This window comes from Sorex araneus, chromosome 1 (genome assembly GCF_027595985.1).
Source record: "Sorex araneus isolate mSorAra2 chromosome 1, mSorAra2.pri, whole genome shotgun sequence".
Lineage (NCBI taxonomy): Eukaryota > Metazoa > Chordata > Mammalia > Eulipotyphla > Soricidae > Sorex > Sorex araneus.
The window spans coordinates 173,135,281-173,152,760 of NC_073302.1; the positions used below are offsets into that span (position 1 = coordinate 173,135,281).

At 45.8% G+C, this 17,480-nt stretch overlaps 1 protein-coding gene across 2 annotated transcripts in view; it reads right to left on the minus strand.

Moving 5' to 3' along the window:
- Positions 1 to 1,482: 1,482 nt before the first annotated feature.
- LIX1 (limb and CNS expressed 1) overlaps positions 1,483 to 17,480 on the minus strand; it is a 64,225-nt gene continuing 48,227 nt past the window's right edge. Inside the window, exons 4-6 of one of the 2 annotated variants that reach the window (XM_004613091.2) lie at positions 17,152 to 17,247; positions 6,745 to 6,822; positions 1,483 to 4,518 (exon numbers count right to left, since the gene is read on the minus strand). In XM_004613091.2, the coding sequence (XP_004613148.1) occupies positions 4,231 to 4,518; positions 6,745 to 6,822; positions 17,152 to 17,247 (462 nt within the window). In that variant the 3' untranslated portion in view covers positions 1,483 to 4,230. The remainder of the gene's footprint in view (positions 4,519 to 6,744; positions 6,823 to 17,151; positions 17,248 to 17,480) is intronic. The other variant, XM_055140632.1, reaches the window with a different exon arrangement.

Sequence of the window (17,480 nt, forward strand, 5' to 3'; positions counted from 1 at the left end):
CACTAGAGAAACAAGGACTTTATTAAATTTGCAATGTTCTGACATGTTCCCACAACTTTAATGACTAGTTTGCTTGCGGTCATCTTTTCCAGCCATAACAATCTGTCTGATTTGGATTTTATGAAACAGAATTTCTAATCAAAACTGCAATTCTGCATATAAGGTGGATGGCATTTGTCCTAAAATAGGTGGCCTGGCACTGTTTCTGGTCTAGGTTGGATTCCAGCTGAAAGTCTGAGTGACTCAAAGCATGGCTCAAAATGTCGAGTTCTAAATTAGGGTTCTGAACGGAGCAAACCCTGAACTCTGGGCAGACCCACATATCCCCAGAAATATTACAATTTTGAATGTATGGATTTAAGTCCTGGCATAAGGTCCACAACTTTTATTAGAGTCTCAGAGGATCCAGCAGTCAGTAGGGGTATGAAGAGTGCTCTTCATGATCGAGAATAAGAAAAGGGGCTGAAGAATGAGTGCAGGGGTTAAGGTGCTCGCCTTGATGTGGTGGCACCCATATGATCTCTGGCACCATCTGTGACCCCAGAGAACTGCCAGGAATGGTCCCTCAGCACCTCTGGGAGGGGGGTGGCAAAAAAAGAACATAGAAGGAAAGAGGAAAAACAATAAAACTTTGCTCCTTAGCTCTGTTCCTGGGGTCACGTTACAGGTCTGTATTATGTACTGACACAATCCACGACATAATGACAATGATTATGTCTTAGCTGAAGCTGACCTGACTGTTGGTTCTTAACAATAGCTTCCACACCATCCCAGGAAGATTAGGATGATGGCCCTGGCAGAAGCTGTTTTGTTTTCAATTTGTAAAGCAGCACATAAATCTGTGACTTCCCAGCTTTTTCCTACAATTACAGTTAGGGAGATGGAGTCAGTCAGAATTGGAGTTGCCCAAAACTGTCAGACATTTAAGGTAAATCCTGTATCTCCCCCAATATGGGAAATAGGTGTTTTTTTTCCCCCCACAATCATAATAGAAAGAACAATAACTGAGCCTGGAAAGATAGTACAGCAGATAGTTTGCCTTGTGCGTGGTTGACCTGGGTTCAATCCTTAACATCCTATATTATGGTCTTCTGAGCCCTGTAGTAGTAATGCTGAGCTCAGAGCCAGGAGTATCACCAGGTGTGGCAGAGAGAGAGGGGTAGGGAGAGAGAGAGAGAGAGAGAGAGAGAGAGAGAGAGAGAGAGAGAGAGAGAGAGAGAGATTGGGAAGGAAGGAAGGAAGGAAGGAAGGAAGGAAGGAAGGAAGGAAGGAAGGAAGGAAGGAAGGAAGGAAGGAAGGAAGGAAGGGAGGAAGGGAGGAAGGGAGGGAGGGAGGGAGGGAGGGAGGGAGGGAGGGAGGGAGAGAGGGAGGGAGGGAGGGAGGGAGGGAGGGAGGGAGGAAGGGAGGGAAGGAGAGAGGGAGGGAGGGAGGGACAGGATGATGGATGGACTATGAAACACTGGTTTTTGTAGTTTAATTTTTTATTTACTTTTAAAATTTTTATTAAAGAGCCATGATTTACAAGTTGCTGATAATTGAGTTTTAAGCATAGAATAATTCAACACCAATCTGTCCACTAGTGTCAACTTCCCTCCACCAGCTACTTACTCTAAACAAAGTTTAAAAAACTTACTTTAAACAAAATTTTCTTTGAAGTTTGATATAATAATATCAATTCTAATTCCCTTTGAAGAAATGCAAGAGAATGATGGTTTTTTTACAAGTGACATTTAGCTTTATAATGGGAAGGAATGTAATTTTTATTTAAACAACTTTTTAAAAAGTTTACCTAATATTTGTAGTACTATCTTCTTAAGACACAATGATAGGGTAACTATGCAGCTAAATTTACCACTGGTGTAAGGAATATGATGAAGTTCATTTTTTGTTATCAGTAATAATTCCAAAATCTTAGATTAGTATGTAGTAGTTTCCATGGGGATTTAAAGAGTGACAATTATATTTGTATATCTTCACACCTGAGAGTAAACTATTATATTTTTAGAGTTTTAATGTAGCTACAATGGTTTTAGATTTCAAAAAGCCTGTGTCTAAATAAAAGGGGAAAAGGAAACTTATATAAAATTGAGGAAAATGGTTTTCTATAATTTGAATTGAACTAAATGCAGGAGAGTTCTTTTCATATTATAGATATGGAATTTCATAAACGTTTAAAATGGACACGGCTACCATTTTTAAATTTAAGTGACCAAAAATAATCCACATGTTATTTATTGTTTTGGATCTTCTGTTGAATGGGCCAAGCCTTTTAAAATACTCTTTCTTTAAAGATGATTCAAGGCTGAAGAGATAGTTCAAGAAGGTAAGGTGCTTGCCTTGCTCATATCCACCCCCAGTTCCATCTCCAGCACCAATGGCTCCCTAAGCACTGCTCAAGGTCACTCTTAAGGTCAGGGTCAGAAATAGCTCCTGAGCACTGCCCCTAAGCATCATCCCAGGGGGTATTTCCCCTCATGAAAAACACCAATAATCAAAAAATGAAGAAGATTCAAGTACTTCATAGCATAACATGAGCTATTGGTTGCACATGGACTTGAATAATAATAAAGATAGCTAAAGATCACTTCTCATGAATGCATGAGAAACCAAATACAAGCACTGTTACACGCACAAAATTGTTTGAAATAAACTAGTAACTTTCTCCATTGTGGATAATGTCTAAGGTGGAAGAAATAAAAACTAAATCAATTGATGTGCAGTACTCATAAAAATTAGATATTCATCCTTGAAGAATTATTAAAGGGCACATTCTGGGTTCTGTTTTTGCTGCACCTGGAAGTGCTCAGGGCTTACTCCTGGCTCTGTGCTCAAGGATCACTCTTGGCAGGGGCCATATGTGGTGCCAGGGACAGAATCTGAGTTGGCCGCATGCCAAGCAAGTGTCTTCTGTGCTATCCTATCTCTCTGGTCACTATTCTAGGTAACATTTATTACCATGTGAAAGAGGGCATTAAAAAAAGTCTTGCAGTGGTGTTTTAAGTCACATGAAATGTATTTGCATTTTTATACTATTAGCAATTAAGGCTTTTGATAAGGGGCATCCACAAAAAAATTCCTGCTGTCATTTTAGGCTATACCAATTAAACTGTAATCTATCTATTGGTATATAAACTTTATGAAGAAACCCTAAACTTTGGATAGCTTTAAAAATAACCCATATTATTTATTTAACCCTAGAATTTAAAAAATAAAAAGCTGCTATAAAACTGGAATATAAATGCCCCGGTCCTGGCTGGCATTTTTTAAAGGGTTGCTATGCTACCATATTCTTTCAGAAACCACATGCTCAATCTAATGAGGCCCATGCCAAACTGGCTTCAGGTTGGACCCAGGTCTGGAAAATGGTTTTCAAACCACCCTGTCTCCACTCTCCCAGTCAGTGGTATATTGGATGAGGGCCGGGTACTATAAAGGCACTCACTGTCTTCAGATTCTATAAGTAGTAAAAGTGACAGCTACAGGGGTGGGGAGAGAGGGTGGCAGGTTCAGCCAGTCTTTGGGGCAAAGGCCCTAGCAACTGACTTCCTTCAGAGATTTCAGATGTCATTCTGGCTTCTACCACCCCTGGGATTAGTGTGTGTGTGTGTGTGTGTGTGTGTGTGTGTGTGTGTGTGTGTGTTTCTGTCTGTGACTGTGTGTGCATCTGTGTGTGTCTGTGTGTATTTGTGTGCCTGTCTATGTGTGAATGTGTCTGTGTGTGTCCGGTGTGTCTCCATATGTGTCTGTGTGTATGAATTATCTCTGTGTTTGTGTATGTCTGTTTGTCTCTCTGTGTGACTGTGTTTGTCTGTAGTCCCGTGTGTCCGTGTGTGTCTGTGCATGTCCATGTGTCTGTGTATTTCTTCATGTGACTGTGTGTGTGTGTCTGGGTTCATGTGTATCTGTGTGTGTCCCCTTTTATGTCTGTGTGTCTCTGTGTGACTATGTGTGTATGTCTGTGTGTCTCTCTGTGCAACTGTGTGCCTATGTCGCTACGTGTCTGTGTGTTTGTGGTTGTGTTTGCCCATGTGTATCTGTACATGTCCACCTATGTTTGTGTCTCTATGCCCTCGTGTGTCTCTGTATGTGTGTCCTCGTATGTATCCGTGTTCGTCTCTGTGTCCCCATGTGTCTGTGTGTCCCCGTGTGTATCTGTATGTCTCTGTCTGTGAGTCTGTGTGTCTGTCTGTATGTCCCCGAGTGTGTCTGGGTGCCAGCTGGGACAGCCCCCTAGGGGTAGCCACACAGGGCCGTGAGGCTCAGCTGATCGTCACTCGGGGAGGAAGCGTCGGGCTCGCTGTAGATCTGCATCAGGGCTAAGCTCAGGATCTCTTTCTTCTCTTTGTAAAACCGGAGTTCCTGCCCGGCCTTCCTGGCCTGCTCCAGCTCCCGCAGGGCCGTCCGCAGCTCCTCAGAGAGTGTGCCCGGGGCCTCGCGCTCCCTCATGATCCAGTCCAGGGCCATGTGGCTCCGCATCTTCTCGTCCAGCGAGTACTGGGAGTAGTAGGAAATGACTTCCTGTGCAAGAGATACAGGCCCGAGCATCAGAGACGGTCCAGTAGGCCTGACCCACATGCCCTCTACTCTGCCCGCTGTGCCCTCACCCACACCTCCACTGTCACAGATGAACACGCTTCTTCACAGTCCTCGACAGGGCGTCCCTCCACACTGCGTCAGAACCCAGTGACCTGAGCATAGAGCTCAGGCCTTTCTGCCTGGCCTATGCATTGGGCTCTCTAGCCCCACTGTGTCCCCTGGCCAAGAGAGAGAGAGGGGCAGAGCTGGTGCAACAGTACCCAGGAAGGCTCTTACCGTGCTGTTGCCTGCCCTGGGTTTGATTCCCAGCATCACATATGGTTGCTGGAAGCCTTTGAAGAGTGCGCCCTTGAGCACAGAGCCAGGAGTCAGCCCTGAGAGGAGGGATGCACAGAACTGGGTTTGGCCACATGCATTCAGAGAGCAGACGGCTTTGAGTCCAAGAAGTAAATAGGACAGGACTTAGAAACCATGAGACTCAGGCCTGTTCTGAGTTTGGGGAAGAGGCGGCCACACGGCCCAGGGAACTCCAGAAAAAGCTCCAGAGCAACTTCAGAGGGAACGCAGGCTTTACTGCCATCGAGACCATCACACTCTCTATGTGCTCCTAGTCTCAGGTTTTGCAAGGTACCAAATGTTGCTTCCTACCCGTCAATGCCCTCTCACGCACACACAAAATGCCAGCACATTATAACATCATATGGAGAGCTGACGGCTGTTGCACTTTAAGAAGCTCATGTGCAGTAGATGAATTGCTTATTTTGATTTTTAAGAACATATGGTATTTATTTATGACCTTAACAAATGAGAAACGATCATGGAAAAGTGCTTGTAACCAGCACAGCATATTTCAAAGTCCTTTTACAAAAATCAAAGGGGAAAAAAAATAGCTGAAGCTATTGTCAGCTACCCATTCCTCTCCCATCTTTGATATTTTGAACATCAGACGTTCTGAGCGAAGGGCAGCTGAAGTCCACAGGGCTCAGAGCCCCAGAAAGTTCTGACATCTCCTTCATGTTGCTGGCTTATAGGAGTTTGGACCCTCAAATTCCTGTTAGCAAATTCTCAACCATGGCTTTCCACCATTCCAAGTCTAGTGGTGGCTAAAGAATGATAAATCTGAGAGGGCAGTAAGTGAAACTATCCAATACTTAGGAGGAGGTTATTCTTAGGGAAAAAAAAATAGAAAGAACCGCTCCCCATGCTTCTGAAAAACTAATTTACTTTGAAGCAGGTAAATGGGAGTGATTTAGTGCATGCTTGTCCACCTTTATAATAATTTCTGTTGAGAACTTCTGGTAAGCATAAAAGTTTCTCCCACTACAGCCAACTTGGCTTCTCTCCAGTAGGGGGTTCCTGCATCTCCAGGCTGGCTAGCTCAGCTGGCTGGAGTGTCCGCTATGTGGGCACAAGGCCACGATCAGTTCCCACCACTGCACAGCACCCTGAGCACCACAAGTAGCTTCTGAGAACCACTGGGTGTGTCTCCCAAGTGAAAATAAGCCCCGGTCCCTTGAGCACCACCAAGACTGATTCCTGAGCTCAGATAACCCCCCAAGAACAGCTGTGTGAGGAAAACTATAAACAAACAAACAAACAAATAGACAAACAAAAGAGCCCCCAAAGGGTCTAGAGAGATAGTACAGAGGACAGGCGCTTGTCTTGCATTCTGCCAACCCAGATTTGATACCCAGAATCCCATAAGGTCCCCTGCACCACGAGGAATGATTCCTGAGTTCAGAGACAGCCATGATTAAGCCCTGAGTACCACCAGGTGTGGCCCCCAAACAAACAAAATCTGAAAAAAATTAAAAAGAAGAAGCCCCCAGAAAAAATAAAAGATAAAATGTCCTCCCCGCCCCCACTTTCTTTCACATCGGGGACTGGAAAAAGGTACACATTCCAAGCGGGCAGGGCAGGCAAGACAGTCAAGTTTGAGTCTGCCTTAGCACCCCAGTTTGTCTGCACGAGCCCCCCATGTGGCAGGTCCCAACCAGTCTTGGCTCCTTCATCTGCTTCACACGGGCTTGTCTGGTAAACCTGGGACTCCGATGAGGAGATGCACTAATTTTTTTTCTCATCTTCTCTTTTACTCCATAACTTAAGTCACTGTGTTTAAACAGGAAAGATACCAGAGACAGGGAATCTTCTAGAAAGATGACAAGCCCTGTTCTCGCAGACACGCAAGCCTTGGTGGGAGAATCTCACCTGTCGGGAGCACCTAGTTTCACGCAGCGCCTTGAGGCTTCCATTCCAGTGCAAGAGCTGGAAGACGGTCATCAGCTCCTGCCAAACCCAAATGCATGTCATTAGTCACGACCACACGGCAAAAGCATCAGTGACAGGCCAGTGGGGACGGCCCTGAGCCCAGTGACCCAGGATAGAACACCTCAGGCTGTCACAACACTGGCAACTCTTCAGACCAAGCGTGGCAATATTGTAGATGATGTTTATTTTTTGTGTGAGGTTTTTTGTTTTGTTGTTGTTGTTGTTGTTGTTGTTAATAGCCACACCTGGCGGTGCTTAGGGCTTACCCTTGACTCTGTGCTCAGGGGTCGCTCTTGGCAGCGCTCAGGGAACCAGATGGGATTTCAGGGATTGAAGCTGGGTCGGCTGCATGCAAGGAAATACCTCACCCACTATACGCACTCAAGCCCTGAGACAAGCAAAATTAAAGGGACTGTTAAATAAAGTGTGACACTGAATGGCCATAGAGCATGCCGCCCCCAGATTGGCCACTTGGATATACTGACCACTGGAGCTGTGGGAGCTTGGCAACAGTTCATGCAAAGACTCCATCATCGCCTTAAGTCAAGATTTCCTCCAGGAGCTGGAGCGATAGCTCAGCGGGTGTTTGCCTTGCATATGGGCGACCCAGGTTCAATTCCCAGCATCCCATATGGTCCGCTGCGCACCGCCAGGAGTAATTCCTGAGTGCAAAGCCAGGAGTAACCCCTGTGCACTGCCAGGTGTGACCCAAAAAGAAAAAAAAAAAGATTTCTTCCAAAGGACCTCCTAGACCTCCTTGGATCTCACCTGCCTGAGAGGACAGTCTGCATTGCCTCCCAGGAAAAAACGTGGCTTCAAGCTCCTTTCCTTCCATCTTTTATTCGACGGCCTAGTGAGGATATTTTTTGGTAGGGGGATGCCTGATGGTGCTTGGGGCAAGCCTCAGGGGTTGCTTCTGGCAGTGCCAGGACCACCCAGAAGGCCCTACCTCTCCTTCAGCTGGCGTTTAAGACTGAATTCTCAGCCATGTAGGTAGTTCCTCATTGTTTCTTGGCTCTTTCTCTCCTATAAATATTCAATAAACATGGCAATAAACTGCCACTGATATGGATTCGATCCCTGGCACCACTGTAGTCCCCCGAGGCCCACCAAGAGTGATCAATGAGCAGAGAGTCAGAAGTAATCCCTGAACACCATCAGTGTGACCCCAAAGTCAAAAATAAATAAATGCAAAAATAAAATTAAAATAAACATTGCTAAAGAGATGGTACAGCAGGTAAGACACTTGTATGCAGCTAATGCTGATTCAGTCCTGGTACCACATGTGGTCCCCTGAATACGACCAGGAGTGATCCCTGAACACAGAGCCAGAAAGAAACCTTGAAAACTGCTGGGTGTGGCCCCAAAAACTAGAACTAAAATGTAAAACAGTAAAGAGAAATGATCATTGTAATGTTTCTATTACACAACTGTTATGATATATTTACATTAACCAAAGCAGAATAGGGAAATAAAGGCATTTTATGTTCTCAAAGCTACATTATATACTAAAAGTGTCTGGCACAGAAATACTTTTACTCCAGTATTGCTTTAAACAAGTTATTCACTCGAGTCATCCTGAATAGGATTGGTAGAACACTAGATGAAGGACAACCAGGCAAGCAAGCCGGGTTCTGAAAAGGATTCAGCACGATCAACCATATCCACACAGTGACCAAGCTCATTGAGGTTTCGTGAGAATTCAAGATGCCACTCTGTCTAACATTCATTGATTTAAAGGCCTTTGATTCTGTTGAGACTGAAGGGGTCATTGAAGCCCTAGCCAAACAGGGCATCCAAACAGGGCAGCCAATCAGAATCCTCCAAGAGCTGTATTACAGATTCACCACCAGAATGTCATCATTCTACCAGGAAGTGTACATCGATGTAAAGAGAGGGGTTTGGCAGGGCAACACCATTTCACCGAAACTTTTCAGTGCCACCCTTGAGAACATCATGTGACGACTGGAATGGGAAGGAATGGGAGTAAAGAGAGATGGTCAGCAACTACAACACCTCTGCTTCGCTGATGACATCATTCTAATAATACCAAAAAAGCAGCACGAATGCTGGCCGACTTCAACCATGAGTGTGGAAAGGTCGGACTGCAGCTGAATCTTACGAAGACAATGTTCATGAGAAATTGGACTAGTTCCTGATGTTCCATTTTTCCTCAACAGAACGAACATCTCCAAATTCAGCAGTTATGTACCTAGTTTAGAACTCAACATGACAAACGACCTGGCACCTGAACTGTGCAGGAGGAAGAAAGTGGCGTGGAATGCCTTCAAGAGCGTGAAAGAAGGGTTAAGAGGATGGAGAACCTCCGGCTCTGGGCACATCTTTTCGACTCCACCATTCTTCCTGCACTAACATATGCCTCAGAGACCTGGGACCTACAAAAACAGGATGAGAACGATATTAGGGTCTCCCAAAGAGGAATCGAAAGAGCTATGCTTGGGATATCAGTTTCACTCAAGTGAGAGAAGGAATCTGGAATTCCGACCTCCTGTCAACAATCAAGAATCAGGGACACTGTCTTGTTTGCCAAGTTGTCACAGATCAAATGGGCCAGACACGTAGTGCGATTTAGAGATGACTGCTGGACTAGAGCTGTTACAGACTGGATTCCACAGGACATCAAAAGAATGCATGGCTGCCCACCTATGAGATGGTTAGACTTCTTCTTCAAGACCCTGAATGAACGGTTTGAAGCTCTTCATGTTCCTATGAGCGAACAGATGCCACTGGGCTACACTAGCATGCGACAGGGATGAATGGAGACATTACTGGTGGCATTAAAAGATAATTGAGGGTTGGAGTAATAGCACAGCAGGTAGGGCGTTTGCCTTTCACGCGGTCGACCCGGGTTCAGTTCCCAGCATCCCATATGGTCCCCTGAGCACGGACAGGAATAATTCCTGAGTGTATGAGCCCGGAGTAACCCCTGTGCATCGCCAGGTGTGACCCAAAAACAAAACAAACAAACGAAAGATAATTGAACATTTGTGTCCACGTGCTATAAAATCTCTAGTTCCATGAATATCAGAGCATCTATTATTGCTAGATATAAAATAAAAGTTAATTTAAAAATCTTAATGGTCACATAGGGCCAGAGAGATGCTCAATGGACTAAGCACAGGCTTTGCATGAATACCTGGGGCCTCTGAGCTACTCCAGGAGCCACTATGAAAACTGTCAGATGTGTTTCCAAGTTCTCCTACCTGCCCCACCCCCCAAATGGAAACACCTAGAATAATGGAAAATCCAGGAGAGATCTGAAGGTAAAATGGGAGACCAAAACAAATACCTTATTTGTAATGTTGGTTTCTATAATACACACAGAGTGTTCCCGGTGAGGCTGTGAGGGCCTAGGGTTCTTTCCACTGAATTTAAACACCATGGCTTACAAAGTTGTTTATGATGATTTGTTACAGGCATTTAATATTCCAACACCAACCCTAACACCAATACCATTGTCACCTTCCCTTCACCATTGTCTCCATTTTCCCTACCAACCCTCAAGCCTGACCCCTCAATCTCTATAGCAGGCCCCCAATAATTTATTTTATATTGCTAGTTACCACTACATGACTAATGGAATGATTGAAAAAAAATTCAACAATGTGAAAATTATATCTTACATGAGGACATTAAGTCCTTGTCTGAGGGTTTACTAAGCTACTGTTGCTAGTTGGGCCTTCTGTGTTAATGTTTTTGTTAGTCAAGCTTAGTTGACTTCTATGTTATATTCCCATCCAATCTGTGCTCTTAGTGGAATGTTAGTACTGTAGAGTTTGGAGCCTCATTCCAGAATATTTAACTGAGCAGTCCATCCAGAGGCAAGGTAATAACTGGTGGGGCATGAGTACAGCTGTCTGTACTTTGGCAGGGTGGGAACTGGCCCACCCTCTCCCAAGATCACCCTGGACATCTCACCCAGTGTTTCCTGCTTGACCATGTAGTACTGGTATCTGAGTTGGGGTCAGGTACCTACCCGTGTATTGTCTTTTTCTTTTGTTTGTTTTTTGACTCAGAGATCCTGGCTCTGCACTCAGGGATCACTCCTAGTGGTGCTCACGGGAACATATATAGTGCCAGGGATTGAACCCAAGTCAGCCATGTGCAAGGCAAGCACCTTATCCAGTTCAATCCTTCTGACCCCCTAAAGAACTCCTTCTTTTGGGGGAATCACAGCCAGCCATGCTCAAGGCTCATTCCTGGCAGTTCTTGGGGTTTCTTAGAAGCATGCGAAGCTGGGGGTCGAACCCAGGTTGGCAGCATGCAACACAAATACTTTATGGTCTCTCCAGCCCACCCCTAACCATCTTCTCACTTCCTTATTCCTTCTACAGAGGTACTAATCTTGCTCCATCACTTTAGGAAGTATAATAAGGAATTTCACATTCTTTCTGGATGTGAAATTGGTTCTCCATCCTAGGACTAAATTCATTACTGGGAACTGCCTGGAGCTCTGTGCTGTGTGCCTGGGCTCCAGTGGAACTTTGGCATCACCACTGACACGCACAGGCTTCCTGGAGGCTGATTCTAACTTCGTGAATTCCCACACACCACTTTCTGCTTCAGCCAGGTCCTTGTGCTGTCTCCTGGCCCTCTGCAGTCTTTTTTTTTTGGGGCCACTGTACTATTGCTCCAGACCCACCTCTGCAATCTTCAATGTGCTGTCTTGTCAGTGCTGTGCCCTGATCAACAAACTTGGGGAGTCTGGCGGGGCAGAGAGAACCACAGGGGTCTGGTTTAACTATACAGGCAGGGACTAGACTCCAGGGAAACGATGAAACAAAGTTGGAGACAAATCACACAAGTTCAGGATTTCTCATTGGAAATTTGGATATTTTATTTTCATGATTTCTGTGTATTCAATTTGAGCGGAGAGGTAGTTGGGATCACAGCGGTGCTCAGAGACTATTTCTGGGTCTTTGCTCATGAATGAGCCCTGGTTGTGCTTGAGGAACTCTATGTGATGCTGCAGACTTGAACTGGGATAATTAGGATGCAAGGAAAAAACTTTATCTGCTGTACTCTTCTCTCTCTCTCTCTCTCCCTCTCTCTCTCTCTCTCTCTCTCTCTCTCTCTCTCTCTCTCTCTCTCTCTCTCTCACTTTCTCTCCCCTACCCCCATCTCTTTCCAGCTCTCTCAGCATTCATTTCAAGTTTTTAAAATACTGCATTAGGGGCTGAAGAGATAGCACAGCGGGTAGGGCGTTTGCCTTGCACGCAGCCGACCTGGGTTCAAATCCCAGCATCCCATATGGTCCCCTGAGCACAGCCAGGGGTAATTCCTGAGTGCAGAGCCAGGAGTAACCCCTGTGCATCGCCAGGTGTGACCCAAAAAAGCAAAAAATAAATAAATAAATAAAAATAAAAAATAAAGTAAAATACTGCATTATTCTATTAGCTGGATCAGTGGCCGAACTTTTCGGAGCGTCTTTGTTGCTCCTTGATTTTGCACCTGAGATGAATACCACAGACTCCTCCTGCTATTCCAAGCCCCTCTCTGGGGAAAAAAGCTGTTTCCTGAGTGATCAAAGCAGTTCTCTTGGGCCCTCCAGCCTGGCTTCATGCTCTGCTGTCTTGCAATACTTTGCAAATTTCCAACTCAAGGTGCTCCCTGCATTTTCATTTTGCACTGGACCCGGGACCTGCAAATCACACAGCCAGACCCCATTAGCAAAGTCAGTTGAAAGTGGGAGAGGAAACCCAGCCCGGGAGTGCGGGCAGCTGCAGCTCCCCGTGTCTGGCTTCCCTGGTTGGTCATTATGTCATTCACCCCACAGGAACCGGCAGCAATCCTGGGTCTGGCTCAGGGTATGCCTGGCGCCACCTCCTATGAGAAACAAGCTCTGGCCTCTCAGCCACTTTGTGGGGAGAGGAAGCACAGCGCTGCTCTCTGCAGCCCTGTCTCGGGCTGGCAGGGCTCTGCGATTCATCAGCAATAAGAAAAACAAACAGTGTAAATGGAGAACTTGAAAAACAGGTGGGCACCATCTCCCCACCCACGAGAGCGGATTTAAGAGGAAATTTGTTTATGGGATGGGGTTTTAAAAGGCGACCTGGAGAATTTAGCAGAGATGTAAATAAACAACGCTTCCTGGGACTGCATTAGGCCCGGGACACAGTCCCGCAAGCAACCTCACTGCAGCCGGCCTCTAATTTGACCTTGACGAGATCCAGGCCCCCAGGCATCAGGCCACCTCCCAACAGGCGTCTCTGCTCTGCCTCCTTGGGAGACCTCCCCTCCACCCCACCACTGCCAGTCAGCAGCCATCAGGAGACCCCAGTTTTCTTTGACATGCCACAGTCATCCACAGCAAGACCCAGACACAGCCGTGACCCACCAGGAGCATGGAACTGTGGCAGTGCTGTGGCACCATGCGGACACAATTGGATGCACTTAACCGGGGGCGGCAGGAATGCGCCCCGGCCAGCAGGCGACCTTGAGCTGGGCCAGGAAGAGGATGTGCTTCCTGGCACTCTCCTGCTGGTGCTCTCCCAGGGATTCTCCCTGCTGTCACCAGTTCCTCTGCTTCTGTCTCCATCCTGCCCGAGAATTTATGAAGTATTTTTGCTGGATGACTTGAGTGATTCATTCAGCTCTTTAAATACCTGACTACAAAGACCACACAGCAAACAGCAGCCTCTGAGGAGAGGCAGCAAAGGCAATTCAAGTTTCACTAAAAGGTGACAGGCTAGAGCTTTTCCTACTCCTTGGAAGGAAATCTCAGATTTTCTTTTCTTTTTTTTTTTTTCTCAAAATACCTTGCCTTCCCCATCTTTGGCAAACCAGGTCACTCACATTCAAAAATAATTCCTGGATTTCTGAAAAATACCTACTAAATCACACGCAAGCTACTATGTACAGGCATAGGCAACGTTCATTTATAATTTCCTTAAGGACAATATTCTCTTGTCAGAGTTAAAGGGGAGAAATTAAAATCATGGAGGTGCTTCCTTGGGGAATCCTATTGTGAAAGTCCCACAAAAATCGTAGTCATGGGCCCTGAGATTCTGATCTGATGGACGCAAATACTGAGTGCCAGAATAGTTATGGTCACAGGTGGTAAGCAGACTTCACACATTGGCCAATATGACATTTTCTTTTCTTTTTAGGTCTTGAGGTCACCCCAGCTGGTTCCAGGGTCCCACCTAGGCTTCCTGCATGGAAAATCTGTGCTGGGTCCTTTGAGCTCTCCCCAGTCCAAGGCAGGTCCTTTGGTGCTTTTATGTTTGTGTTCTGTCTCTCTGTCTCTCTCTCTCTTCTGTCTATCTCTCTCTGTTTCTCTGTCTCTGTCTCTGTCTCTGTCTCTGTCTCTGTCTCTCTCTCTCTCTCTCTCTCTCTCTCTCTCTCTCGGGGCCATACCTGGCAGTGCTCAGGATTTACTCTTGATTTTGTACTCAAGAAGCACTCCTAGCAGGGCTTGTGGGACCATACTGGATGCTGGGGATTGAACTCAGGTTAGCGAGATGCAAGGCAAATACCTTCTCGCCCATGCTACCACTTCAGCCCCGCGTGTACTTCTCTTGTAACCCCTGCTCAGTTTAACCTGAGATAGATATGGAAGAGAGAAAGACCCTTGATAATTCCATCTTTTTCTGTATCAAGGGCCTTGAAAATGTTAGTGCAGGGAAATGACCGTGTCCTCATCTGAAGCCTTGAGGTTGCATAAAGCTGAGGGAATCCATGCAGCACCCTCCCACACTTCAAGTGAAGCCACCCCTCCTCAGCTGTGCGCCTGCACTCGGGGCGGATGCAGAAACTGTTCTCTCTATCATACCATCCTCACAGAGGCATTAGCAGGTGGTGCCACTAAAATTATTTTCCCTGATTTATATATGATTGAGGGGACAGATTTGGGGGAGAGAAACCAGCCCAGGCAAAGCCATTGATGGATGCTTTCTCTGAAGGGGTCCCAAGACAAGTGACATCAAGGCTAAGAGACCAGGGCCACTTAGGGAGAATCCAGCATACCAGACATGTTCCCAGGAAGAAGAAGAAAGAATATTTTACACCACCACCACCACCACTGCCACCGCAGCCGCCACCGCCTCTGCCCAACAACTCTTTGGCAGAAGAAACAGATATATTGAAAAGTAGCCATACCATGGAGTTGAAAAGAGAATGTGAAAATTTGAATTTTCCCCAGAAAGCATTTGAAAGTTAATGGCTTCAGGGCCCAACTGTAATACCACTAAAACATCTACTGTGCATAAGATGTTGGGTTTCTGATTGTTTCTTGAAATCTAACTTTGTAATTTGTGACTTCGACTCTGCGCCAGGCTGTTGTCCCTCGGGGTGCACCAGAGGGGGGACGAGTGAGAACCCTCCCTGCCCCAAGGGACCCAGCCCTGGCAGCCGACCTAACGACCAACTGCCCCCACACTCCAGGCCAATTTCTGGATGCTCCGGCCAAGCCTCACGCATGAATGAAGTCCCACGGAACCCAGATTATGCAGAACTTTGTGACCTTGGACTCTGGACTCAACGGGACTGGAAGCTTTGCAGCCGCACTAAACATTATAAGACACTTTCTACCCATTTTCCATAATTACCACACCATATTTGATGGAGTAGGCCACAAATCATAAAGAGTAATATATATATATATATATATATATATATATATAGTAATATCACTGTATCACTGGCATCCCATTGCTCATCGATTTGCTCGAGTGGTCACCAGTAACGTCTCCATTGTGAGACTTGTTATTGCTTTTGGCATATTCAATACACCATGAGCTCTGGTGGTGCGGGCAAAATACTCTCGGTATCTTGCCGGGCTCTCAGGGACAGAGAAATTGAACCCAGGTAGGCCGCGTGCAAGGCAAAGGCCCTACCTGTTATACTATCACTCCAGCCCCATACACACACACACACACACACACACACACACACACACACACACACACACACACACACACACCCCTCTCGGAGAGCCCAGCAAACTACTGAGAGTATCCTGTCCACATGGGCAGAGCCTGGCAAGCTACCCATGGCATATTCAATATGCCAAAAACAGTAATGATAGGTCTCATTCCCCTGACCCTGAAAGAGCCTTCAATCGTTGGGAAAGACGAGTAAGGAGAGGCTGCTAAAATCTCAGGGAGGAATAGACGTTACTGGTGCCCACTTGAGTAAATCCACGATCAACGGGATGACAGTGATACAGTTATAACTTTGTAATCCATGACGAGTTTCTTGGAATCAGCTTCAAAATGAGAAATAATGCGAGTAAAGGCTCTTCATTATGTTATTGACATTAGCACTGCAGGAAGATGCATGCTTAGCTGCATTCAAGCGCAGTTTGTCAGAATGCCCACATTTTATGCTCCACACTATGGCGTTCTCATCTGCCATGTCCATATAGGACAATAGTCAGGACTGTGAGCTTAGAAGTCTATCTACCTAGGCTTGACCCTGGCTCTGTTCTTGCAAATATGAGATAAGGATAAGAAACACACACACATTTATGGAGAGAGGCTTAGATGAGAATATTTTTCCTGCTCAGCCCAGTGCCAGACAAGAGAGAGAGATGCATCCAAAAGTAGCAGCTGTTCTTACCGTGACAATTTTTTAACTTGCAAATACTAGATAATAAAGCTCTTTAGCCCTATTTATTATTTGGCTGGAGCGATAGCACAGTGGGTAGAGCGCTTGCCTTGTATGCAGCTGACCTGAGTTAGATTCCTTTGCCCCTCTCAGAGAGCCTGGCAAACTACTGAGAGTATCCCACCTGCATGGCAGAGCCTAGCAAGCTACCTATGGCGTATTTGATATGCCATAAACAGAACAACAAGTCTCACAATGGAGACGTTACTGGTGCCCACTGGAGCAAATCGATGAACAATGGGACGACAGTGCTACAGTGCTATTGCCCTATTATTACTGGTCTAGTAGCGGAGAAAAGGGATTAGTTATAGTGGTTAAATATTGGGGTTTAAAGCTAGGAAGGAGCATATCCTGTTTAAGAAAACTACCAAATGGTCAAACAGCACTTCAGAGGACTGGCTTGGCTTTAAGAGAAGACTTTGTAAGTAAGGAATCAGTAAAATGTTAACAGCAACATAAGCTGGGAAAGCAACTCACCTGTTTCTTGATTTAAGTCATTCACTTGTAATCAAAAAGAAGCCAAGACTGTGCTTTGTCTCTGTTAGCCTGCTGAGTTGTGGCTAAGATGGAGTTAGTGTGACAAATTCTAAGAAGGTTAAGTTAAAAATACCAAAACACACAGATAGCAAAAATAGTGGATTACTGGGATAGACATTAGTGTCAGTCAGTCAGGTTTCTTGGTGATGGGCTGAATAAACATGCACAGGAAGTTGGTACCTGAAACTCCAGCATGGTCTTCCCCATGTTGGACTCCAACATGTAGTGGTAGGCTCCAATGCTGGTACTTGGGTCGTCGGCATCATCTAGACTACCCTGGGGAGGAAGCAGAAACGGAAACCATTGTAGTCTTCCTCCTCTTTAGGAGGTCATGAATAAAGCCTGGCGCCTCCAGCGACTCCTGTGGGGAGTAGTAGCAGATGACCTGCAGCTCTCCTCATTTTTCAGGCTATGTTCTAGAGCCAAAGCTCCAGCGGGTTGAGGATAAAATCCTTCATCTCATCTTGACTCAGAGTAAAAAGGGTGCTGTCATCCGTTTCAAAGAAACT